Genomic DNA, 27,021 nt, shown 5'->3' on the forward strand with positions numbered 1-27,021 from the left:
GTAGCGCTTGGCAGGGCCGGTACCCGGGAGAAGGGAGGGCCCAGCGACGGGGCAGTGCTGGGCCCGCCTGGCCCGGCGCGCTGGTCTTCCTCCGGCGCTGGCGCCAGGCCCTCACCCGGCCCTGCGGTCGCGCCTCTCGGGGCGCGGACAGCCCCTCTCAGCCCCCGGGCGCTGGGGCTGTGCCGTGGCCATGCTCGCCTGGCCATGTATGCTCTGCGGCGCCGGGGCTGGCCGGGCCCTACCTGCCCCCGCGTCCCGGCCCTGCCGCCCGCCCTTCGTAGGGAGCCTCTTGCAGGGTGTCCTCCATTGCTTTGTGCACAGGGCCTGGAACGTGTAAACCCTAAGCGTGGGCTGCTGCTCTGAAGGGATTGAGAAACTTCTATCCCCGAAGATGCTCGGGGCAAGTTTGAGTGGCATGTGACGCAGCAGAGTGGTGACACCGCGCGAAAGCAGCTGGGAGCCGGAGCCTGGGCTGTGCCGAGCCTGGAGCCCTTGTGTCGCTTGCACTCTGCAGATGGCGTGACTGAGAGCAGCACCTTGTGCTCCCTTGGGCTGCAGTCCACGCCCTAGCAGTATGGCCTGGGGGAGGGAGGAGGAAAACCCCATTCTGAAACTCCTGCTCGTTTGTCCTTCAGAGAGTAGACTTTCTTTGCTCAGAATTCATGTGGGGCTGCACTGCTGGAGTTAGGCTTGTGTGGGTACGAGTAGTCATGCAGCAAAGTTAGGACCGAAATTCCTGTGTCCTGACAAGTGTGGCATTTGCTCACGTTGTGTCATGGGGACTCGGGAAGTGTGGGCACTACTCTGTGCTTTGCTGGTTGTTCTCCAGAAAGCTCCTTTGGGGGTCCTGTGAGTAAGGGGAGGCAATTTGAGGGAGAAGAATGTGTGACAGATTTCTTAAAAGTGTGAATAATTCTGTAGTAAAAGCAGGTGGGCAGCCAGCCTTTTAACAGCAGCAGAGAGATGCTCATCTGAGCTGTCTTCACTTACCTGGTTCGAGAGTTCTCCAGGCTTACCTGGGAGGGTCTTGTTTGGAAGGAGAGAAACCAAGTTTAGGGAAGTTTCTCACGTTTAGGGAAGTCTCTGAGTGAGAAACAAGGCTTGTGCCAGCAAAGCTGCAGGTAGCTCTGTGCTGCCTTGTGATGCAAACATGCCTTTGTCTCCAGGTCAGATTCCTCTTAAGCCTGAACTCTGTCATTATTAGGCATGCTTTTCTGGTGTAGCTTTATCAGGAAGGCTCCGAGCCGAGCCACTGCTGCTCTTTGTTCTGTGAACAGCTAGCCTAGGTCAGTGGTTCTTGACTTTTTTTTTATGGTTGAGCCACAGCTGCCCACCTTCTCTTCCCTCTTGTTTGTGTCATTCTTCCTGCCCCAGCTCCCCCCAGCATGGTTACTGCTATCTGGGCACCTTGCTGGTTGGTTCCTGGTCACGCAGGTCAGGGCCGGGAACAGAATCTGAGCTTGTGGCTTTCCACCATTGTCCTGTTCTTGAGACATCAGTACTTCTAAAACTAGTAAAGATACATTTGTGAGCAGCATTAAGGTATGGGAGTGTGGCTAGTTCTCTGAATTCATATGTAATTCCAAAGGCAGAGAGGGACCTTTCTGGGCTTCACCTTGAGCCCCACAGATCACACCTGAGCAGAGCCTCTGGGGTTAACCCAGTACCTGCTCTGTAACTCATTTCCTTTGACTTCACACAGGCAGTTGTCCTCTCCATAGCTTAATTTTGTGGTGGTGCACTGGGAATAATCCCTCCCTATTTTAGTACAGTTCTGTGAATATGAATATATAGAATGGCTTTAGATGTTTGAATACTAAAACAGTAAGTGCCATAATTACTTTACAAAAGTTGGGACTTCTGGGTACTTAAAATATCAAAAGTAAGTTTTCTTTTAAAGGTATTCAGATCTCTTTTTATCTGCCATTCCTGATTGTGGTCTGGAAAATGAGGTTTGTTTTGCTTCCAAATTGTTAACACATGTACCTATAATGAGTTTCTGTTGGTAGCTTGGATCAATAAATATCCTGTTTAATAGCTAATCCTATTCATAAACAGAGTTAAAAAAGACTTAATTCCTCTTTGTGAATCCTGGCCTATTTGTCTGTCATTAATGTAAAGCCAGTTATGTCTTGGTAATGAATAGCTTGTGTATTTTTAACACACAGCCCTTAATCACGTTGTTTCCTTTATGAGGAGAGCTGTGAATGGATTGAGTCCCATAGTTCACATTTGTAGTTCACCCTGGCAGCTGGTCTATAAATAACCCTGCAGTGGCAGAGTAGGGGTTTAGATATTTGCATTGCATGTACTGTCTTGGGTTTATTTCCTGTGTTTTAATGATGGATGACAGATGCAGTTCAATTCTTTATGGTGCCTGGAGCATGTCTGGTTTTGTCTTTTAGAAGGATAAAGGTGATGTTGGTCCCCACTGTTTGTGCAGATCAGGCTACTACTATTAAAGTGAAGAATATTTTTCCCTGGTTTATTTTGTGTATTTGACAGCAGGCTTTTGGGTAGTAGGCCTCAACATTTGCTTTGCAATATCCATTGGTTTTCCATGGGGCCTGTTTTTGTGGATGAGTTACTAGCAGAAAGAAGGAAAAGAAATAGCTGAATGGTTATGGAGCTACAGGTCTTGGGAATATAGGGAGCAGGTGTCAGTTTCCAAACTTGTGATTAAAAAGGAAAGTAATACTCGATTGCTAGGCAACAGCACTCTTTAAAATTACCTTCACCCTAGGATGCAGGCAGGGTAGGAATGGTTTTTAGGATATGCGCCACTGATAAGACCTTGGTCAGAGCTGTTGCAGTGGCCCCTTGAGTGCTCAGACACAGACCTTTTCAGTGCTCCCATGGCCATGTTAGTAGTGCAGATTCATGCAGACCATTCTTGTGAAGCACGTTGGTGTTTGTGCTGTAATGAAAGAGATCCTTTTCTTGTCCAAATCTCCTTGTGTTTCTTTGGAGATACTGTCACCACATAAGCCTGGGTTGGCAGTGAAAGGAAAAGTCCCAGTCTTGTGTTTTGCCCCCAGCATTCACGTGGCTGCAGGTTGAGTTGGATCAGGGAACTGATCTAGCTGAAAACTGTCTGATTTACATAAGTGCTAAAGCCAGCATAAGGGAGGTGCTGGAAATGTGTGATGGGGGGACGCAGATCTTCCTTTCTTCGTACTATGTGCCCTGATGTTCATTCAAAGTGAGTACGTAATCCTGCTCTCCTTATCTGGAAGATGCCCTTGCTTTATATCAGTTCCCTGAGGTGATCTACTCATGTGTTCGCACACATTTGACGAAAATACTGTATGTGGCCCAATTCTGTTAGCTGGGATGAAGTTTTCCAGAATTTCTCCATTCAAAAACAACTAAAAATTGCAGTAAATATAAGTTAGCTCTTTAATATCAAGAAAAAATAGTGAAGGTGATAGCTTTAGCACTTCAAAATGGTGCAGTGGATAAATAACTTCCAGAGGTTTATAACTGGTGAAGAGTTCTTTGTTGTGCAGTATTGGAATTTGATGTCAGTCTGTTGCATTTAATGTGGTAAGACTGAAGGGCCCTTGAGAAAACTGTTTACCGCAGCAGGTTATTGTGTACTCAGACTTATTCAATGAAGTAGAAATTGGGTCATTTTAGTGAATATTTGATTAACAAATTCTTCACCCCTTTCTGAGTCTTACTCTGAGCTTTTGTCTGAGGTCTGTGCTAACTTTTAACAGATATATGGAGAGGGGCCAAGTGTCTCTGTGATGCTGATTTAAAAAAATTAGTCTAACTATGAGATAGAGCCACTGCAGCAGGGTAGGAACTGGGAGATTTCTCTGCACAGTTCTTTATCACTGCTTTGGTGCAGCTATGAGTGGTCAATGTTATATCAATCTTTGTGTTAGGCCTCTCATTTGAGGATAATGTCCATTTAAATACTGCTTTTGCCTAGCATGAACAACTTGGGAATTAATCCTGCTTGAGCAGGAGATTGGACTGGGTGACCTCCAAAAGTCTCTTCCAAGATAAATCCTTGGTCTGGGATGTATTAGTGACTAAGTACTAAGCAGTGGTAGTGTTTTGCCTGTCCCAGGGTGTTGTGGGCTGCACTCCTGTATCACTTGGGCAATACTGACAGGGCAATACTCCCAGGCAAGACTACTGGGAATTCTTGCAAATTTTCCTGTGCTTGAAGGTTAAGGTGTTACTCTTCCCATACACCCCTGAGCACTGAAACCTGGGGAGAGCCACCTTCAGAAGCATACTCGAGTCACATGCATTCCCCGTGCCTGTGCTAAGTGCAGCCTTTTTAAGGCCTACTGGTGTGAGGCAACATGTGCACTGGGAAGGAGAAAAGTGCCAGGAGCGCTGGGGCCGATGGCTGTCATCAATTTATAGAGGCTCTTTAATTTTGGCACCACCTCGGAGTGTTCGTGTGGCAGCACCGAGTGTGACAGAGTGAAGGGCCTCTGTGCCCTTTGGAGTTTAGTTATTTAGTAATTAGCCACTTCACAGCGGGGAAAACTAAGGGCAGGGGAGATCAAGGTCACAGCCACAAGAGGGAACAAGTTGGGACTGGGTCTGGTTGAGGAGCACCTGGAGACAGACCCAAACTATTGGCTGTTCGGTTCTAGAAAGGAAACTGGCATGTTATGATAGCTGAAGTTATGACTCATTCTTTGTGAACCCACTTGCACCTTTGAATGCTGTACTCCATGCCACAGATGCATTTTTCTCTTCCCTCCACCCTGAACCTTCCTGCTAATTGGAAGCATCCCCCCTGTTTACTAAGTTCCTAACAGGATGCTTCATACCAAATAATCAATCATGTGAAGTTTCTTAGCCTGTGACACATCCTAACGTGCCGAGAAATAATTCTTAGCTAAGAAAGGGGTACTGAGTCATCTGGAAAAATAAACAGTCCTTAGACATTTAATGCTCTTGATGCTTCTGCTGGTAGTTTTGTAACTTCAAACCTTCACTGCTGCCATAGGGTACAAAAAACCAGTGACTCCACCCAGGAGCGAGGAGGGAGTTCAGAGTTTAAGCAGCACTTTAGGACATTTTAGATGTGCCTTTAGCATATCTGGCTATGCTGGTCCTGATGTTGCTGTCCCTTTGACAGTGTGTGCCTGTGTGTGCCTTGCCATGAGCCAGCAGACCTCTCCTATTGGTCTTATATAGTGGTGAGGATGAGCAGACCCATCCTCTCCAGCCACTAAGGCCACCTTGCCTGCCAGGAAAATAGAGACAGGTGGCAGTAGCAGCTGGACTCCCCAAGAAGCATCCATCAAGGACACCAGAGAGGCTGACTTGCTGCTGCTTGTTTGGGTTTTGTATGGGGATCCAAATACTCAGTGTGATTCTTGAGGAAGTAGGAGCAGTATTACCTTCTGGATTTGAATTTCATATGGGGAGACAGTACACCCAAGAGCAGAACAAGACAAAGGCAGACTGTGGGCTTAAGCAAGTCAACACAGTTGAATTTGCTCAGAAATCCAAGCAGCAGCAAGGCCCAGGTATTGGACTTTGGTTGGCAGAAGAGCTCTAAATGCCCCAGGGCCTTGCTGTCATTAGGATCATGCAGCTAGGTAAGGAACTGTGGCATAAACACAGCCTTCTTGGAATCTCATTTCAGAGAGGGGACAGTGTGGGAAAGCTCTGAACTCATTTGGTGATCTACCCCACAGAAAAGTGACTTTGTTTAGTAAATAAATCTAAGCTTTGGCTGTTGCTGTTCTCTTCCAAACCTGCCTGCATGACAAGCGAGATGGTTTGCCACACATTGTGCGCTTTACTCAGGAAATGCTGCTCAAAGCTGCTGTGGTGTACATCTCTCATACTTCTCATCTTGCTCTCAGGTAACACTTGCTCTGTAGAAAAGCTGCCAAGTAAGCAAATGAACTGGAGGAAAAAACAATGAAAGAGGGAGTGAAGATTTAGGCTGGTCTTGGTTGTAATAAGAAGAGCTGTGGCATCGTCTGTCACAAGGCTCTGGTTAGTTTCTTCTCTCTAAAGAAGCTAAGTTTTGTTTTTAAAATAAAAGTCAAGAAAATGGCTTTATGATGTATTGCTATAGTTTGGCCCAAAACTCATCAGAACTGGCAAAGAGAGATATGAGGTCAATGGATTTTTAATGTTTTCTTTAGAAAGGAGAGAAGCAGAGTCTGTGTTGGTTACACTGCCAAGGTCACAGCAGTACCGTCACATGACAGTAGTTACAGTCAGGTGGAAAGTCTTAGCTGTACCTGGGCTGGCCTGAAAGAGGACTGGCTTTAGATCTATGTTTTCTCCATTCACTTGGATCTGCCAGCATAACCACCTGGGTTAGTGCTTCCTGATGATGTCTGGGAAAGTGATCCAGGTTCAGATAAGCCTTTGTGACTGTGCATGCAAGCTGGTCCCCGTCAGTCTGACAGAATGAGGTTAGGGAACTGCTGTAGATGTAGTCAGGTGTAGTCAGGGTGTGGTACTCAGTCAGAGGTTACCCCTGTAACCCAACTCAGCTGCATTCAGGGGTGGTGTTTCACTCTGGGTTGAGTGAGCACTGTAAAGTTACAGGGAACTGTTCCCCCAGGCAGCCTGAACAGGGCAAGATTGGCAGCAGTGATGCTGTGGTCTGCAAAGACAGCCTGCTAAACACCTTTATATGCTAAGGGGGAGCATGCCCTCACCAGCAGAGCTCTGACTTGCTTCTTGTCTGGCAAATGGTTTTTTAAAGCTCTGATGCCAGTCTGCAGAGTATCTTGGGATTTTTGATTGGTTTTGTAGATAACCCTGGTAGCACTTACAAGTAATCTTGATGGCTTTTACTGGACACCACAGCCACTAAACTAGTTTACATCTGAAATTCTAAACCTGCTTCTTACATGATTCACAGTGCACACAGAAGGGCCTTTACCTTTGTGCATAGGAAACTGCAATGCAGTAATACTGAATCCAGCTTTGTAGTATATATGTCTGAATTACACTGCCTCCTGAAGTCAGGCAGAGGTTGTAGATCTGCTTTGTAGCACGCTGTGAGCGCTGCTACCACTCTCTGCTGTGGATTGCAGCCTTTAAATAAGTGCTGAGGCTCTGGTGTGTGATTCACGTAAAGGAAAGGAAGCAAACCAAATTCTGTCAGTTTTCCAGAGTTCATAATTCTCTTCTTTCTTATGCAGGTTTGTTACCAGAATCCACATGGCTCTCTTGAATAGACGGTTGGTTTTATCCTTAACCCATCTAAGCAGTGCGGTGCTCCAGCGACAGTTCAGGTAATCTTCAGATTTTGCTTTTGTTTTCTTCAGAGCATTTCCTGTTTGAAAGAGATGCTATTAAGTAGGTCAAACATAAGATACAGTATTTGTAATTCAAATGAATAATATAATAAATAAACAAAAAAGTCTCGGAGTTATCCCTTCACTTGAAGGTTGAAAAGTAGGCCCAAACACTACTTTTACAGATTCTTGGCAGTTTGAACTCTGCATTTTCATATGTAGGGACGCTTTTAAGCATTTGAGAGCAATGCATGGGCCTGCAAGCAGAAGTTGAAAGTGTCTGTGTTTCTGATGGACGTGCAAAATAGCCAGCTCCTGCTGATGCAGACCCAATTACATCCTTAAAATTATTCAAGAGTTTATCATTACAGTTATTTAGAACAAAAATAATCAGAAATTACTTTCTCATGCTTTAACAGTGTCTATTTTGTTATTTTTCTTTAGTTTCTTGTTCCAGGCTCAAGGCATTTAAAGCTTTTTAAATTTATGGACTTCATATTTTACAATACCTTGAACAAAGCTTAGAGCCTAGTCCCACAATACACTCATCTGGTATGGTGAATCTCTAGCATATAACTCTTTGAAGGATGAGGACACCAGTTTAAAGGATGAGAATAGTAATTCCCGTGACTGTGGTCTAGAGAGGGGATTAAGACAATGCTCAGGGCTAGGTTGTGTGATAGTCCCAGGAGCTAGCTCGAGGAGGTGACCAAGTCTTCCTGGCTTTCTCTGTAAGTGGGCTGCATGAGAGCATTGGCCAGTAGACATTTAAAACATATATAAGAGACAGCAAGACTGAGGCGAAGTCCAGTCCATAGAGATAAGCAGGACTTCAACATTCTTAATAGGGAAGCCTTTCTTTTGGGGTGGAGTTTTGCTCCAAAACCATGGCAAAAATGAAGAAAGAAGGAAAAGTACTCCTATTGCAGTTACTTTGCATAGCTCTTTGCTACTTCTGTGTTATACACTCAGTCCCACCTAGGTTTTCCCTTCTCCTTCCTGTGACAATACTTCTCCCTTTCCAGCCTCCTCCCTTATGTCTCCCCTGCTGTGCAGCCACAGACAGCAGGCAGAGGAGAGTGTGGTATACCACAGTCCCTGCCAGTGGTTGGAATGGGAGGGAGTGGCTGCTTGCAGAGGTGAGTGACTTTTGAGAGAGACAGGAAAGCAGGGGTATGCCTCTGCTGCAGAAAACAGATCTTGTAAGGCAGCGCTTGACCTCTGGAGCAGTTAGACTAACACATACTGACTCAGCTGGCCTTCCCTCACTGTGTGTAAAAATATCTGCTTCAGCTCATGTCCATCCACACTAGGTTTGGTGCTTGTCTTCTAGGCAGCTTTGCAAATACAGGCCCTTCATCTTCCGGAAGGGATGATGGTCCCTATTAGTCTTTATTTACTGTACAAGCTTCTGCTCTGAAAAACAAGGTGAATGATTAGGTTGATTCCATATGCTGTCTCCTGAGTAGTTCAGCTGACAGCAGGTTGGCATTCCTGCAGCTCTGGCCAGCATGTTTCTATACCTTAATGCAAAGCAGTTGTTTAGCAGTAGAAAGGATTTCTCTGCTTTTCCAATGGTCTGTGTTTGGGTGTCCTTTGAAGAGAAGCAACAAATCACTTAAGTTTGAGCTCACTGAATAAAAGAATAGTGGTTTCTGTAAGGGAGTTTATTCCTGCTGTTCTCAAGCATATTCTGAGTCAGATCTAACTATTTAATATTGTGCAGTTTATTTCTGTTGTTCCTTGCTTCTGGTAATCCCACAGAGCAAACAGATACAGAAGAGACTGTATCTTTCTGGATTCCTCCCACATGGGGAAGGTGATGATCTCTTAGATTCTAGTTGGTGACAGCTTAGCACAGCCACAGCAGGTCCTCAGAGATCTTACTGAGAGCAGAATAAAATGGGAGACCCTCACAGACTTCACTATAAAGAAGATTAGTCATAAAAGTCCTTATTGCTGGGGAATGTGTACAAGATTGAAAGAGCCTGACTTGAGTCTTAGCTTCCTGCAGGCTGTTCGTAACAGAAGCAAGCACATTTTTTTGCTTGTAAATTGAAGTTGAATCATCTGCAGTTGCTAAAGAGCCCATGAAATGCAAGCCACTCTTCACGCCATCTTTTAGTCGTGTTTCAGAGGAGAACGGTCGTTTTATGTTTGACATTTAGTGACGAGTGTGCAAAGCCCAAAGTAGCATCTGGCTTTCAAAGAGCACATTGAATGCAGTCAATGTGTCAGCCATATGGTATGTATTTATTGCTGGCGCCTTCCGAGTGGTTTGTGTAATGACAAGATTCTGTGCCGAGTTTGCCCTTTCTCCCCAAGGACTGTTGAGGAGATCTGTCTCTCATTCTTTCCTGTCTTATGCTAGTACCACTGGAGCATGCCGAGCAATACAGAAACTCACCCGCGTGCGAGTGGTGGACAACAGCGCCTTGGGGAACACGTCCTACCACCGGCCACCAAAATGTATCCACGTGTATAACAAGACCGGAGTTGGCAAAGTAGGAGATACAATCCTTCTGGCTATCAAAGGAGAAAAGAAGAAAGCTTTAATTGTAGGGCACAAGATGCCTGGCCCCACCATGACGCCTAGATTTGATTCCAACAATGTGGTACTCATAGAAGATAACGGAAATCCAATCGGGACTAGGATAAAAACACCAATACCCTATATCCTGCGACGGAAAGAAGGCGAGTTCTCCAAAGTATTGGCCATTGCCCGCAACTTTGTGTGAAAGCTAAGGGAGTTCTTTAGCAATCCTGTTATATCCTTTCATACAGTAGATGTTACTTGATGTTACAAACTGATGAAACGTGAAAAAGTTGAGGTTCATCAAGAGTCTCTCCTTCTATTTAAGAATTACAAGCAACTAGTTTAAATGTTAAAATAGTTTCTTTTTCTCCAAAAGAAGGTTGATTTATTTCACAAAACATCTGCAGTTTGTTTGGGAAATGGTCCTTCACCCTTACTGTTCCTGTGGTGTTAATTTGTCTGTCATCATTAAAATGAGAACATGAAAATCCTTGTTCTGTACTGCTTATGCTCTCTTTTCCCTATTTCTGCCTTTCCCAGTTCCCCACGAGCAAGACACAAAGTTCAGTCCCTTGGTCCAGTGACACTGAGGTCTACAAAATGGATTCACAAGTGATAGAGTAGGAGAGATACAAAATGAACTATTGGTGCCTTGGGGACATTCATTAAGATTAGTTTCTATGTTTTTTCCTAAGAGAAGTATGTAGGAGGAATCAGAATCAGGAGAACACGGTGGCCTACAGCTTCAGCAGCGTGTGGCTGAACAGGGCATGCCAGACATTGGGAAGCAGAGGTAGGAAGGGGAACTGAATGGGGTGGGTTTGAGATGCAGCCTGTGCTCTCCACCTGACCAACCTCTGAAAATTGTGTTTTCCGATTAATGCAAGGGCTGAGTTCAGATTGAAGGGTCCACAGAAAGAACCTTCCTTTTGTATTCCTTTTTGGGACAGTTGTCAGACATTGTTTGTGATGTTATTTGGTGAGACTGGCTGTTGTCCAGCTTCTTAAGCTCAGGTACAACAGCAGGCAAATGCTAGTGTTGCTTTCAGGGCCAGCTGTGATCCAGGAGCCAAAAAGCTGTGTTTCTGTGGAGCTGAGCAGAGAAACTTAGTGCTCATGGCTGGTAAAGGGACATTGGGGCAGAGCAGTCCTAGATAGAACAGTGCTGGGGAAGAGGGTGCAGGGGGTGCAGTCAGCAGGACTCTGGCCAGCTTCAGGCCATCGAGCTCACTCTTCACAGGTCTGGTGGCTGTGGTGGCTGGCTCTGCCTTGCCCTTGCGCTGGGAAAGCTCCTTACCTTGGCACTACGTTGCCCCCAGTGTGAAGATCTGAAGAGTGCAGTGCTGAGCTATTCCACACTCCATGCCAGTTACTCCTTGCAGATGTATCTGCCCCATGCTTCCCACTGTGAAATCCATATCATGCATGGAGAAGGCAAGTCCTGGATCCCTTTGAACTCCATTATTCCAGGTAATGCACAAAAGATGATACTATAATTTTAGCATTAACCTTTAAGTTATGGCACTGTCCCACTCAGTAAAACTTCTCTGTGAACTCAGTTCTGTGGGAAAACAGAATTATCTGCTGCTGGCAGCACGTTCTTTGTTCGCTGTTGTCCATGGGCCAGGGAACATTGGGTCTGCTGCTCTGAGTCCTCTGAGCCCTGTGGGCATTGCCTTTAAGCCCTCAGCCTGCCCACTGGCATAGCAGCAGAGCAGATGCTCACCTGAAGTCAGTGTTTCCAGCCTGAGTGCAGTCAATTTCCAGAACTGTCCATGCTCAGAGGAGGTGTTTATGCTACTTTTCTAAGTGGGACAGCGAACAAACTCTGCGTGCCAGTCACCAAGATAAGCATGACTGACCTCCCTCCCTTGGGTGGGGTTTGCTTCTGTGTCACAGGGGCATGGCACAGCCTGATGTCTCAGACATTATCCATTGCCTTTTTCCCTGGTTAAATTTGTTCCTGGGTCAGCATGGGATGCTCCTGGTGCTCTTTTTTATTTTTTTGGGATAAACGCTGGCACCAGCAAGGGTTGCAGGGTGCTGAATCTTTCTGAGTTTGGCTAAGAGGTGGGAAAGGCAGCATTGTGCCCTGCCATCAGTGAATAAATCTTCACAGCCCACTTCAGGTGTGGTTTTTAGCTTTTTCAAAGCTCATCCCAGTAGTAGACTAAAGTATTTTGAGTAGAAAAAGAGTATATGATTTTATGCATTTTTAGAGGAAGTGTTTATGCCATTCAACAGCTCTGCAGTCTTGCTTTAGGAAACCTACAACCTTTGAAACTCCTCCAGCCTTGATAAACACATAAATACTTCTCTAGTTTTTTAATAAACAAATCATAAGCAAATTGAAAGGTCTGTCATGGCCTTCCTGCAGATAGAAGGAGCTCAGCCTTCCTCAATGTAAATCCTTTTGAGAACAGAAGAAGAAGATGGCTTCCACTAGCACAGCGCTGGAAAGTAGAGTTTCAAATGGCACTTGTATGGGGTATTTGTTTCTGTGCAAAGTCTGTTAGCAGAGTGGAAGTGGGGTCTATCCTAAGCTGGAATACCTCGGTCCGAGCTAGCCTGGTTTATAACACATCTAAAGGGATGCTTTACTGTGAGATTTTTGCTTGGCAACAACTCCACTTTCAAAGCATCTACCAGTAGGACCTGGGGGCCTGCAAACAATCCTTGTTTTTCTTGTCCTGATCATAAGGGCTATGAATCTCTCATGGGATGCACAGATCCTGCTGTTTGGATATTAAACAATTCACAGAATATTTGCTAATAACTTTCCAGCATTTTTCTGAGGAAGAGGTCATGGGGAGAGGGCATGAGAGGAAGTGGGCAAGACAATGCAGCATACTTGAGATTGAAATGTGAAGTGATGCTTTAGTTCTAAGTAAACTGATATGTGGAACTAAATCCTTAATCTCAGAGCTTAATAAGCAGACATGCAGACAGCTAAGCTAAGCATATCCTGTAGTGCGTCTCCTGCAGTTTTTACCTGTCTTGCCTCATGAGGAACATAACCTCAGCAGAAATCCGTGGCCTATGATGACAGCTCTGTGCTTGGCAAATTCCAGGCGCTGCCTGTGGCAGTATCTCTCTGAGGGGAAAGGGTCAGTCTTGTGGATGAGCCCTTAGCCTGCTCCCACTCATCCCACTGACTTTGGCTCCACCAGGGCTGTGAGACAGTCAGCCCCTGACTGTTCCAGTACTGCTCCAGTACTGCTCCAGTACTGCTCCAGTGCTGCTCTAGCTGCAGAGCCTGTGCAGGCAGGGGCAGGTGGATGGGGCCTTGCCAGCAGCCCAGGCTGAAGCGGGTTCTCCAGGCTCTCTCTCTTTTTCTTTGAGCAGGTCCTGCTCAAGACTCCTCAGTTCCAGATCCTCTCTTTTGTTTTGGCCTAGGGGATGATACCCATTTGCTCTCAACTTCCAGGCTGCCCTCTGCTCTTCTCCAGATGTGCCCTTGCTGCCTTCTGAGCAGCGAGGCAGTGATGCAGCTGCTGGGTTTCCTGGGCTTTGGCTTGTGGCATCCTTCTTTGGGATCTGCCTGAAGCCCAAATAGGAGGTTTTTCCTTGTGCATTCATCCTACCAGGAAAGCAGATGTGATTTCCTCTGCATAGCAGTTCTTCCTGCAGGTCCTTTTATTAAAGGATGGCTGCAGACAGGTGGGATGGTTCCCTCAGAAGAGGGAAAAAACCCCAAAACAATACCTATCTCAGCTGCTGTCAGAATGTCATTCTCTCCCCTGTTCCCTGTTTATGTTTATTATTCTGCCATTAACATGATTTTATATGGTAAATGGAAACATTTCTCTGTGTGAGACATGGTTAGGGGGAATTCCATCATCTGAACAGCCTCTGGGGGAGCTGCCACCCACTGCAGAGGGATGGAGAAGCCAAAGGCAGAGTCCTCTTAGGCTCTTCTTGCCCCATTGCAAATGTGCCTCCCTGGTCAGCTTTGACTGGGTCCCTGGATTAGTGTCCATTCTTGTGCATTTGGATATGAGGTTTGCATCAGCTGAAGCTCCCCAGAGGGTGCCTGTTCATCTGGTGATGGTGGGGACTTTGTATCCAGACATTCTTCCATGGGGGTTGGGGAGGAGGGGTCTTTTCTTAGAGCATCCTGCATAGGTAGAGAGAGATGGCCTTTGGGGACATGCTTGCCCAGAAAAGAGTTGTGACGAGGCTCTCTGGTGAGGACTGGGGTCTGGAAAGAGACAGGCAAGCACTGGGGATTAACTGGCTGTGAGAAGGGGTGTCCCTGAAAGGAAGTGGGTGAGACAGATTATCATGGAAGGATGCAGCAGGGAGCTGATGTCTTCCATCTGCTTGGAGACCATGACTGGGAGACAGGCAGCCCTGTCTCATGGCCCTGTGCCAGCTGTGTGGATTGACCCCACAGCTGGGGGAGGCAACCAGTGACTTTGGGGGCTGGGAAAAAGGGGAGATGGCTGAAACCCCAACCGAACTGGGGGTGATGCAGCCAGAAACAGGGCTTTGGTTTAAAGTGAGCATCACTGGGTTGGCAACGGTGAGGGCAGTGAGCTGCACATCCCAGAACAGGAGGCTAGATGGCAATGTGGGTGTGATGGTGTGCCCAGCAGCCTGCCCCCATGGCCCTCCCCACTCGGTGGGCCCCTAAGCCTGACTGACGTGCAGAGACAAAATCTCTCTTCGTCAGCATGTTCCCCAGCCTCCGACCCACAGCAGGGCAGCGGAGCCACAGCTGGCGAGGAGGAAGATGGAGACTTTGGGGTGTCTGAGCCTGACCTCATCCCTTGGGAAAGCCAGGGACTCTGACTGAGGTTGAACCTTGTCTCTGGAGGGTTGTTGAGCTACCGGCGGTGTCAGGGTCATATCTGGGTCACTGTTTTAGTGAGGGTGAGCTGGGCTAGGAAAATTACTGGGAAGATAGGTCTGCAAGCAGCACTGTGACTCCTATGGGGCTGGTAGCTGCCTGTGTTGGGCAGAGGAGGGGCATGATGCCCTGCCCAGCTGGCTCATGGATTGCTGCAAAATAGGGGGCAGAGATGGGCAGCAGGGAGCCACAGCCTGGCTCTCTTGGGAGCCCTGAGCTGGGCCACTCTCCTGATGCAAAGCAGCCCCTCAAAATGCATTGTCACCCCTTGCCAGGGCCTTTCACCTAGAGCAGATACCAAATCCCCTTCCCTGAGGGAAAGGCATGCCAAGCCTCAGGTATGCAGGCTGAGCAGCATTTTCCACCCAGCTGCTAACAGAGGCAGCAGCAGGACCCTGCCAAGCCCTTCTGATAGACAACTGAGGGCTGTAATTTTTTTAGCTGTCTGCTTCTCATCTGGACTTGGCTGTGCTGTTTAGGATCAGCATGAACCAGGGAGAGCAAAGAGGACAGGGAAACAGCTGGACCTGGGGTCTTGCTTGTTTATGTCTTGCAGCTACTGTTCAAGATAGACAAGGGCAGGGGAAGAGTGTCCATCACGGAGACTGTATGGGCTAGACACTAGTAATGGGAAATCCAGAGGGGCTAGAGGGGGCAAAGAGCTGCTAGTGAGGGAACGGGGCTGGGTCTGGCACCACTGCCAGGGCAGAGCCCCAAGGTTGAAACTTGTGCAGTCGCTGCTCAAAGGGTTCTTCCCTGTGTAGATCAGCACTGACTGCAGCCTTGTCAACTTGTTTTCTGAGTAGTTTCTCCCACTCTCCAACATAAGAAATGGGGAGGTGAATGACACTGAATCGAGTCTTAATGCTGTTGCAGTGGTGGAGCCTCAAATGAGCATGCTGGGCTGGTCAGCTTATCTCAGAAGCTATCAGGGGTAGAGGATGGAAATTTTCCTAGGCTTGTTGCAGATAGACCCTCTAACAAGAAAATAGAATTGGAAGCTCAGGAGTGTCTAGCCTGGAGAGAAGGAAGAGTAATGAGGGCTCATGATGGAAGGATGAAAAGAAGGATGTGGAGAAAGGACATCAGGCACATCCATTCACCCTCTCTGAGAGTGCAGAAGCAACGTTCAATCAGAAGGGCTGTTGGAGGAAATAAAATTAGCTTTTTTTCATTTCTCCTTTTACCCAAAGCACAAGTTGCTCCACAGAATTCATTGCTCCAGGGCTTCACTGCTTAATAGAGCTCAAAATGAACCTGGACTCTCACCGCCATGCTGGCTAGAGTGAGTGTGCTCTGTATGAATAGTAAACACGCCCTCACCAAAACACTGGGAAGTGATGTGCCCAGTTATTGTGGTGTAGACACCAGAGACAGGCTGTCACTTGGGCCTCTGAAATATGAGCTTGATTTGAAAATTTCTGAGGGCTGTAAACTCTATGAACCTAATGTGGTTCTTTAAAAATAAACATGCAAGCGTGAAGGTACAACATGGACTAAGGCAGAGGCTGTGAAGCGCATCTGAGGTCTTTTGGTATAAGGCCTTACCCCAGACCCTGCTTGCTCTGTAGCTCAAATGAGCTGCTCTTCATAGCTATGGCTGTGGGTGTGGCGGGGCAGGCACTGGTGAATATTCCTCAGGGCCAAGGCCCAGATGTGGTGGTCCCACAGCTCCTTAACAGTGAGACTAACCCTCTGTCTGGAGGTGTGGAGGGGTGAGCTCTGCCAGCGTCCTAGCTGATGAAGGACTGCAGCTCTGGGAAGGGCTCAGCAGACATCCTGTCCTGGGTACCAGGGGTACTTCCAGTGGTGACCTACAGCAGCTGTAGCCCAGACTGCCCATGGAGTGTGGGGAATTGGGAAGCTGCATTCAGGGTCTACCTGCCCTGAAGCCGGTCCTTCTGCCAGGATCTACCAGGGCAGGAAAACGAATGAGCTAGGGTTGGGCTATCACAAGAAAATTCTAATCTCTGGCAATGCTTTGTTGGACTTCCTTACTTCTGCTCTAACTCTCCAGTATGAATGTGAATGGTGGCTGACCTTCTGCCCTTGAGAGCTGGAACCTCCCTGGTATGGTAACTTCATCCTGACGTCCACCCCTGGCCAAATAGGGCCATCATGTAGCTCACAACCGTGGCTATGTGGCCCAGTCTCTGAACCAAATCTCTTCCCCTGATGGACCCCAGTTGTGACCATGGAATCCCAGTGTAGTTTCCAATATTATAGGATTAAAGGATTTGTTGCTCTAGCTTGTAAGACTGCAAGCTGACCCTGGATAAGGAAAAAATAAATCTTCTTCACATTTCTGGGACAATATGGTGCAGTAATTGAAAAACATGGTGGTCCCTTTGCTCTGAAATGAGGAATGTTCTGTGAACTGAGAGAGCAGCAGTCAAGCATTTGGAGTGGCATGTACTGCTGGTGAACATGTTCCACCTCCTGCATTCAGAAGGTGAGAAGAGCTCAGGTGTTCCCTGACATTCTGGTCCTGCCAGGCCTGGTCCTGCTCACTCAAACAGGCATCCTATGCTGGGATGGGATAGGGGAGGTGCAGTGGGGTAAGTGATGCCTAACCCATGCTGCTGGCCCAGTAGAAGCTCCCTAGAGGCACTGACAAGAGCAGACCACTCATTCTTGGTTCACCAAGGATAGCAAAAGCTGAACAGGCCAGAGTGTGTTTCTTATCATCATGCTTCAAGCTGCTGTTTTGTCCTGACTTTCACACTTTTCCCCATGATCTGGTCCAAGCTGTCTGGGATGCACAGGATGCTTGAGAAGGTGGTACCCATCTCCAATGCAGGAGGAGCTATTACTTCTGCAGGATGAGCTTTTGGGCTTTTGCATTCACGCATGACTGGAGCAAAGAAAATGGTTGTGTGCTGCCCAGCCACCTGAGCTTTGCTCCTAATTACATTTACTTTTCTCTTCAAAACAAGTCTTAAGATCCCCTCTCTCCATCTGAAAAGGCTCCAGTGCACTGGAGGCACAAAACTCATTGCTTGGAGGGGTAGATAAAGTAAGGAGAGGAGGTGGTAGGATGGTAGATGTTATCTTTGCCCTTGTTTTCTGGCTCTTGGCCCTTCTTCAGGAGGCCCTAGACAGCTCTAGAAAGCCTCCAATCTGTTTCATAATGTTAACAGCAGTAAATAGCTGGTTTAACTGGCTTCACAAGTCCAACACTTTGCCACAGCTCTGCCTTGTGGAGGAAGGATGGGTCCCCAGGAGGCCTCACCTGCAGTGGGGTGAGCTGAGGACATGGGGACCTCCCGGTGGGGGAGAGGGAAGTCAGGCTGGCCTCCTGCCTGTGGAAGAGGGTCTACAAGCATCTGTCGGGCTCTGCAGGGCAGGATATGTCCTTCCCCTAGTCCCCAAGGTCCTTCACTGCTGGTGTCTCCACTTTGCCAGCCTGTGTTGCTTGTGGGCAAACTCAATGGCAAAACACTCTGCCAATGCAGAGTGGTGGTGGTAGGTAGTATCTTCTGTTTCTGCAGAAATTTGAGCAAACCTTAAGAATGGGGAAGTACAGAGTTCATGGGCTGTCCCATGAAAATTTTGGGCTACCTGAGCCTGGACTGAACTCCATTCTACAATCTCCAGCTTCTCCTGCATGTGGTGGTTTAACAGCCCTGAGAGATCCTTGGCAGATGGCATCACACCGGAGGGAGAGGGACTGTAGGGACAGGGGTTCAAGTCAAAAGCAAAGGGGCTGCATAACCTTGGAGGCACATACTGTGGTTTTAGGGCAGGTATAGGCTGCTCTGGCAGTGTGCAAATGCCAGGTTCTGCTAAGAAGTAAAGGGACTACTACCCCAAGGAACTTGTGAGCTGGTGTGAGAGGTTTGTATTTCCTGCACTTCAGCAGCCAGACTTTTACTGAGGACAACAGATCCCACCTGAATTCTGCCATAGCTCTGCTTTTTCTTACAGGGACAAGATGGGGTGGATAGGGACTGTTTATAGTGTCTGGGGATTATAGTTATGTAGTTTATGGTAGAGATGCTACTGTGACCTTTTAAACCGTGCAGAACTGGACACAAGGATTTGTGTGGTCCTTGGGGAATATCTGAAGTACAGGAATGTTAAAAGAGTTGTAGATCGAAATCAGGCTGCATTTATGGCTCCAGAATCTGCCACTTTGTTACAGCGTGGTCAGTGGATTTTATCATGTGAGTGAGGCCTGGTGTTTGCCTTTCTTTCTCCATCCCTCAGCCCACCCCTTACCCTAGGTGTTTTCTTCTGCCCATCCCATTCAGCAATGAACACACTCAAACCAGGCTCAGGCACTGGTGGGACAAGCCCATGTGATTAACCAGTCCTTCCTGTGCGTCCCTCTGACCTCTGCTTTCACTAGGCTGTGCCTTAAGCCCACCTCATTCTCTCCCCCTCTAAATCACCTGTATCTAAGGGACCATTCAGGCAATAAGTCAAGTCTGATGGTTCCTGTACCCGTCTCCTGAGATGCACCAAATTTCAAGACAAGGTGAGGAAGGGTTACATTGCAGAGCACATTAAAGCATATACTTTAGCCTTGGGCTTTCTGGTGGAGGAGGGCAGCAGAAATGCTGTGCTGTAGTTGTGTCCCCGCCGGTGTCACAAACCTGGAGCAAGGCTCCCAGGGCTTAGCTGACTCAGTTTCACACACAGCCAACACTGAATGTGAGGGGTGGATAACTTAGCTAGGGCTGACAATATCCTCAGCCTGGGAGCTGAGTTTGTTGACCCAATATCTGTAAGGTCAAGTGCTAATGTGGTGGTGTAATGTAGCACCACTCGCTGACAATACAGCCCCTAGCCCTGCCCAGGCTCTGCCTCTGAACACTACTCACTGGCCTGCCTTTTTAATTAAGAGAATCTAGGCATTTGAATGGGCTTTGTATTGACTTTCTGTAAGGTCTCAGCCTGGCTTGGGTGCTGGAGTCATAGGTGCTGACATCTGGTGGGGCTGTGGCAGCCTATGGCTCAGCTGCATTGAGACATCAAACCCAAGCCGAAAGCCCCTGGTGCCATGCAGAAGGGTTAACAGTCCACTCGCTGCCTCGCTGCTTCAGAGAGCTTTGTTCATTGGAGTATTAAATTCCACAGCTGTAAATAATCTGCAGCAGGAGAGATTATCAAGGCCTTGGGAAGAAGCAGCTTTTATTAATAAGATCAGTTCTCCCTGCAAAGCATCACGTAGTTGCTCTCGACCCTTTCCTCATTCTCACCAGGCATTGCCAGGGTCCGGCAGCATAACTTTCCCACCTCCATCCTGTGCCACCCATCCTCCCTCCATGCTCCCTCAGTCTTGCTGCTGCTGATTGGCAAATATGGCTCTTCACAGCGACCAGCAGTGCAGGCTAGAAATACTCTCCGCTTTACCTGAAATGAATTGTGGCTGACATGGCCAGGCTGCTGCTAGCCAAGGCGGGGAGGTGGAAGGACACATCCTTGCTGGGACAGGAGTTTAGTGCTGCTTGCAGTCATGGTACCTGGCTCTGTGCTGGGCTGGAGGCTGCTCCAGGGGTATGGCTTCAGACAGGCACAGCATGCAGGGCCTGGATGTTTTTTTCCACAGCTGTCCCAGGAGCAGAAAACAGGCCTGGCAGGTATTTGAATGGAAACACATTCCTGGTGATTTAGAATCATGTTGTTTGGTGTTTGGGAGCTTTTTTCCAGAGCATCATTGGATGAAGGCAGGAGGCTTACAACTGCCCAGAGTGGATTAGACTCTAGTCAGGAGGCCAGCCTGAGAGAGGCTTTTTAGTATGGACACCAGGGCTTGGCTTTCTTTCAAGTCTCCCAGACCCTGGGGATTCCTCACTTCTATGTGAGGAAGAATCCTCTTGCCTAATTCTTCCTCAAACCCTACTCTCCTTCACAAGTCTTTTCTGGTCTTCTTAGCACATTCCCAGCAGTGATGGATCCCCTCTGCCACCAGAGCTGAGAACACAGCACAGTTTGTGGCTCAACTGGAGGGACATCAGACCTCGTTGTCACTCCCATCTCCAGAAGCTTACTGTGGCTGTGGTGGCTCCCTACCGTGCTGCACTAACCCACCTGGTGCAAGGCCTGCTGAGCTTTTATCTTTCCTTTTCGGCAGAGTCGGAGAGCCAACATGAAGCCCCTGTGCCCCTAAACATCCATGAGCAGTGCACAGACATCCTCCTTCTCTGCTGGGAAAGGGATTGGTATCAGGGAGCAGTAAATACTTTGAGTTTGGGGGAGGGAGTCCCCTAGTTTGCACTGGGCTTTCAGGACACAGTAGTCATTGCTAGGAGCACCAGCCCCATGGTAAAGGCCGCTGAGAAGTGAGCACCAGCTCATTCTGTCACTTCCCACTTTCCTGGCAAAGCTGTTGAGTCCAGAGCTATAACCCTGACCAGGCATGTCTTCCCCCCCTGCATCACTCAGCCAGCTCACTCCTCCTCCCTATATCCCCAAAGAAGCTTCTGCCCTGCTGAAGCTTAATTAAAAGCATCACTTTTAATTAAAATGGTCCCCCTGTGATGTGCCGTCTCAATGTCTCTGGCTCTCCCCGCTGGGCTCTGGCCAGAGGGACATGCAGGGGCAGAGTATCACATCAGAACCTCACCAAACTGCAGCCAGGGAAAGTCAGAGCAGAGAAAGCATCTGATGGCCTCACTGCCCTGCTGCCAATGGGCTCTCAGTAAGGGCGAGCTCTGCCCTAAGAAAGCCTGGGAATGAGGCACAGACTTTCTCCCTGCAGAGGCATGCAGAACTGTGGATACCCAGGGGAGGCCGTGAATGAATGCTATGAGCAGTACAGTAGGGTTAGGGGTCACCAGCTCCCTGGGCATGTCTGATGTACCTGCAGGAGAACCAAGCTGGTGGCCATATGCAGCGCTTGGTGGGGTGTAAGGGTGGAACATCCATAACGGTTTGTAAACTGGAGAAGAACGGAGGCAAGTCAGTGAGAGCATTCAAAGGATCCCCTCCTAAATGGAGACAAGCTTTTCTGTCAAGGTTACAGGGCTTCACTTGGGTACCTAGGCGATCACCTGGAGCAAGAGCTGCCTGCTCCAAGGTAGCTTAGCTCTTGTGCAAAATGCCTTCACCTCCCTCTACTCCTGGAGTCCTGGCAGCTTTTCCAGGGATGAGGGCAGACCTCAGGAGTCTGTAACTCCCCTGGGGCGCCACATGGAGCCATTCCTCCCACTTCCCTGGGAAGGGTGAGTGCCAGCTCCATCCCCAGCTGTTACTGGAACTTTCCTGGTCTGTGGTCCTGCAGTGTCACAGTTGCTGGTGGTGCCTCAGACATGCTGCAGGGTTAGCCCTGAGCACCTGAACTGCCAGGGTGTTTCAACTCCTACATGAGCATGTCCCCATCCTAAACTGTGTGGGACATCTGCCACATGTGGCCATTCTGACCCTCACACCTCGCAGGTCAGTGCAACAAGTGGGCACCCCTTGGGGTTGGTGGGGTGCTGATGACCAAGTTTTACTCCAGCCCCTATAGAGACCCCAACCCTTGTGCTTTGGAAAGTGGAAATTCAGCCTTCTTGCAGGAAGTGAGCAAAACCAAGGAGGCGCAGGGAAAAGGCCTTGCTGTACATTGGGAAGGACTCTCTGAGGGGCTCAAAACCCATATGGGGGTTCTTAGGGGATGTGGGATTCCATCCTGTATTGGATGTTCTTAGGGGCCTCTCATCTGTTGAGGCATTATTATAGCAGCCCCCCACTGTCACATGCCGCCATAGAGCAGGAGGTCTTGCGCACATATAAGCCTGTGGCATCAGTTAGCAGTAAATTGAAATTCTTTTCCTCCTGGACATGCTAGGCTGAATCCATGGGCACGAATAGAAACTGCCAGGACAGGTGTGTGCTGCTTTATGAAAGTGTGTAGCATTTTATCCCTGAATGGCAGGTGGCAGGAGTCAGGTATGCGCCCGGTCTGTGGTTTCTCCCCACTTCTGTCAGCTTTGCTCTGCTAACAGACCATGTGTGCCCCCTCCCATGCAGTCTCCTCACGGACTCGGTCCCCATCTCCCCATCGCTCTCCACGCCGTGTCCCTGCAAGGCGGGCGGTGGCCACAGGGTGTCAGGCGGGTGCCGGGCTGCCTTCCCGGGGAGCCGGGCTGCGGGACCGCCGGCTGCCGCCCGAGGGACCAGCGATCCCGGCGGGCCTGGGGAGCACGCCTCGTAAAACTGCAAATAGGGGCACGGCTTGCTATAACAGACACCCCTGAGCGCGCCTCTCTCCAGTGGAAGGATGGCTTCTTTTCCTTTTCCCACCTAGGGAAGGACATATTTTTTTTCCAGGTGCTGTGTGAATTTTGCCTTTCAGAGTGGGGGGAGGAGGGCTGGTGGTCTTCAATCTGGAGCACCCCAGGTGCGATGAGTTGTGCTGGGCCTCAGGCTCTGTCTCAGAAATGCAAAGGAAGACTTCCCAGCGAGGGGAACAAAGAGCCTTGGATAGCAGCACTAGTGAGGAGGGAGTGTTGGCAAACAGGGCTGCCATTGCTTGGGGAGGAAAGCGCCTGAGCAGGAGCATGGGGAAACACTGAGCTAAACGGAGTGTGGGTCCCCAGCAGAAAAATGGGATCAGGAGGTTTGTGCTGCTGAATACCCCCTGGAACCTGGGCAGGAACCAGCTGGACCTTGAATCAAGTTCAGTTGTGCCTCTCCCAGCTCTCTGCTTTGTGGCTACACCGGGTGTGGAGGGAACCCATTTTTCCCATTGCTTTTTTGTGGCGGAGGCGGGGGAGCTGGTGCAGAGAGAGCAGGCTGGGGAGGATGCATCAGTGAGTGACGTGTGATGCTGGAGCGAGCAGTGGCCCAGCCTCACTCAGGTGCAGCTCTCCGTGCTGCGCCTCACGTACAGAGACACTGCCTATCCTCCAGCTATTTACCACCAGCTCATTTTGCAAACACTGTACTCACAAGATTTTTTTTCCCTCTCTGCCTTCTTCCCTCCCTCCCTCCCTCCCTCTCTCTTCTCTGTAGAGATGCTCAGTGTTTCCCATTCAGCTTCAAGCACAAGGTCTCCCACCTATACAGGCATTGCACACACTGACCCGCCTGCAAGTTGTTCTGTTTGGCCTGTCCAAATTCAGCCCCTTCCCCTTGGGGGTCTGGGCTTTAGTCCTGGCAAGGGAGACTGGTGAACAAAGAGGGAGGGTGTAGGAGCTGAGATGCTGCAAGGGAGAGACTGAATGACGGAGCCTGCTGCTCCTGCTCACCCACCCATGAGCCTGGAGGTCCAGCCCCTGCTGCCCTGCAGGAATGCTTTCTTCCCACTGGGGCGTGGGGTTGCCATCTTTGTTACCCTTTGCTAAGGAGGGAGGGAGGAAAGAAAAGAAAGGTATGAGTGACTGAGGAAAGTCCCCTGATGTGGGAAGGCACAAGACTTTATTCCTATGGTGCTAGTAAGGGATGTGGAATATGACCCAACCAGGGATTGCCCCATTGTGTGCTGAGGAGGGAGAATAGAACCCTGTAAGGAGAGGGCGGTGGGAGTCTAGGCCCTCCCCAGCAAGGAACTGGAAAGTGATTGCCGAGGGAAAGGGGCTGCCCCTCAGTGTCTCCCTTCCTGAAGGGAATGTTTCTTCCTGACCAGGGACTATGGCTGACGGCTAACTCACTCTTCTCCTGGCGGGTACGTGCTGCTTTCATCTGTTTTTTAAAGCCTCATGCCCATGACTTGTTACAGGAGAAGCCGTAACAATATCTCCCCTATCTCCCCAGTGCCTAGAGAGGGCTTTGTGGTTTTAAGGAGGTGCTTGAAAACAGGAGCTGGGGGTTTCCCTAAGGGTGGGAAACAGACAACGTTGGTAGACTGCTGTGTCTGCCACCTCCTGATTTCCAGCAGCTTGGTCGGTGGCAGTGGGGCTGACTGCTCAGCTCTCGGCTGTGCTCACCCCGGGAGTGGCGAGGAGAGCCCCCCAAATACATCTGGGGCACACCTGAGGGTGGGGTGAGGGGCTAGACGGAGAGACCCCAATTTGGCTTTAAGGGCAAGGACAGGATTGCCGTTCTGCCCCATGGGAAGTCTCGTGTGGGCTTTGGAGGCGCTGCTGGGACGAGGGCTCGCGATGGGGCCGGGATCCGGGGACAGGGGTCAGGGGTGCGGGCTGGGGGCCGGCAGGGCAGGGGGGGCTGCGGTGGGGGGCTGCCCTTGGGCCGAGCGGGGCGGCGGACTGGCCGTCGCACGATACAGTAGGTGGCAGTGCCGCCCGGATTTTATGAATGGAAGAGGAGAAGGAGGAGGGGAGGCAGATGGATGCAGGGAGGTGGTGATGGAGAAGCGCGGGGGGGGGGGGGGGGGGGGCGGAATTTTCTGGCTGTGCTCCGGCCTCCACCTCCGTCCCCCTCGCCCCTGCGCCAGGCGCCCTCCCCCCGCCATTAGCATAGGCCTGCCCGGGTTTACATGTCGGGCTGCACGTTGCCGCGGCCGGATCCAGCAGCCAGCAGCGCTGGCAGCCGCCCCGAGTCAGCTGCTTCCCCGCGAGGAGCGGCGGGAGCCGAGCGGGGCGGGCGGCGGGGAGGCGCCCGCGGGCACCGCCGTTAAGGTGTCCTCGAGGAGATGGATCCCGGCCCGCCGCCCCGGGGTCCCTGACCCCTTCCCCCCCCCCTACCCCCCGAGCTGCGCCCGCCTCAGCTTGTAGGTTTTACGCCGGGCTGCCACCGTGACTTCGGTCCCCGCAGTGCCCCAGTGGTGCTCTCCACGCGCCCCTCGGAATGTTTCCGGCAGTCCCAGGGCCGGGGTGCTGGGGGCAGGCTGGGCTTTGCGGGGGGCACAGCCGCCTCGTGCTGTCAACGAACTCCCCTCTCCCTGCTGCCCATTTCTGTGCCCGGCCTCGCAGGGCAGTGCCGGAGCATCCTCTTCTGCAGCTTCTTTGTACCCTGGGGGATGTTCACAGCGCCCCGTCCTTGCTTTCCAATGACCTGCCACTTGCATCAGAGGTGCCCTTTGGTGGGGAGAGCCGGGGGAAGAAGCTGAGTAACTCTGCCGTTTTCTGGCAGAGAAGGTGGGAGCAAGGTCTGCTTGGTGCTTTGAGATAAGGAGAGGAAAAGCCCACTTTTTTTTTTTCTTTTTTTTTTTTTCTTTTGTTTTGTTTTGTTTTGTTTCTGGGGCCTCTGAGGCTCACCTGGGACTGCATGTGTTGGTCGTTTCCAGATGGATCCGGGATTTCCCACTGTAGGAACCAGGACAATAGCATCTCTGGCACAGCTGTGGGACGGATGACTGAGCAGCTAAAGTGACTGTGCACAGCCCCAAAGCCTTCCTTCTTCCTTCCCACCCTGAGCAGGTGTGGGTCACGCCTGCATTGCAGCACAGAACAGCCCTTGCTGTTCCCAGGAGGCAGTGGGCTTTGCTGTGGGGGGATTGCAGTGGGGGGGATTGCTGCTTTCCTATCCACTGCCCATTCTGCCACATGGGGAATAAAATTTTCCCCAGAGGTAACTTTGTCTGCCTGCATTGGTGAAGTGTCTTTCTGGGGAGCATTGGATATTCAGAGATACTCAGGGAGAGCTTTGGAGGAGACCCCCAGGAGTGGTGCTTCTCCAGGAGTGAAGGTCTAACCTGGCTTTTCCAAATAGCACACTGACCCAGTTCGTGGTGGAGGTACCTACCCATGTGCTACCTCCATGCCTCTGTGCAGGAGCAGAGCTGTCCTGCAGTGTGAACCAGGGATCCCGCAGAAAGCCTCAGCACAGTGCTGGACTCCATGTTTCAGCAGTGCCCACATTATTTATGGGATAGACAAGAATGGTGCTGCAACACTGACCCCCCCAGCAAGGTCAGCTGTGTCCCAGGGGTGGTACTGTGCAGATCTGGTGTTGGCTTTGGAACTGTTTGGGCACCAGTTGAGGCCCACTGGTCCCACTCCAGCCTGGATGATCGCACCTGCCTGACCTAAATCCCACAGTGGTTTCAGCAGGACACAGGGTTTTTCATCACCCCTTGCCTGAACCAGTTAGGTAGGATTGCTGTGTGCTGGGAGGTGGTTACTGTGTGACACTCTAAAGGAGTCCATGCTTCAGTGGCATCCTGGATCCTGCAGGACCCTTCATCCAGAGAACAGGCAAGAGGAGGACTCTCCAGCCAGTGGAATGAGGTGCCCCTGGGGCTGGGAGGAGATGCAGGGGGAGGACAGGAGAGTCTGCAGTGACATGGGTGCTTCTACCTCGTGGTTGGCAGGAGGTCCTGCCTGGTTTTGCACTTTGCGGCACCTCCAAGGCAGCACAGGCCTTGATGGAGCTCAAGCCCAGAGACGACTAAGACACACCTTACTACCACCCATATTAGCCTGGCTTGAGCAAAGAAGAACATCTAAACTCCAGAGCAGGCATGGAGCAGAGCCCAGCTGCTCGGCTGGGCCTGCAGTTTCTCACCTCCACCCTGTGACTAGCATTAGCTCTCGTTGCTTGGCTGCCAGGCACTC

The 27,021-nt window shown here is 49.9% G+C and overlaps 1 protein-coding gene across 1 annotated transcript; it reads left to right on the forward strand.

Annotated features, from left to right (window-relative positions):
• Window positions 1-251: 251 nt before the first annotated feature.
• MRPL14 (mitochondrial ribosomal protein L14) lies at window positions 252-10,273 on the forward strand. Its single transcript, XM_027641557.1, has 3 exons — window positions 252-5,985; window positions 7,152-7,244; window positions 9,619-10,273. The coding sequence occupies exons 2-3, from the start codon at window positions 7,171-7,173 to the stop codon at window positions 9,983-9,985; spliced, it is 441 nt and encodes a 146-aa protein (XP_027497358.1). The 5' UTR covers window positions 252-5,985; window positions 7,152-7,170; the 3' UTR covers window positions 9,986-10,273.
• The last annotated feature ends 16,748 nt before the right edge of the window (window positions 10,274-27,021 follow it).

Source organism: Corapipo altera, unplaced genomic scaffold (assembly GCF_003945725.1).
Source record: "Corapipo altera isolate COAL_440 unplaced genomic scaffold, ASM394572v1 48b, whole genome shotgun sequence".
Lineage (NCBI taxonomy): Eukaryota > Metazoa > Chordata > Aves > Passeriformes > Pipridae > Corapipo > Corapipo altera.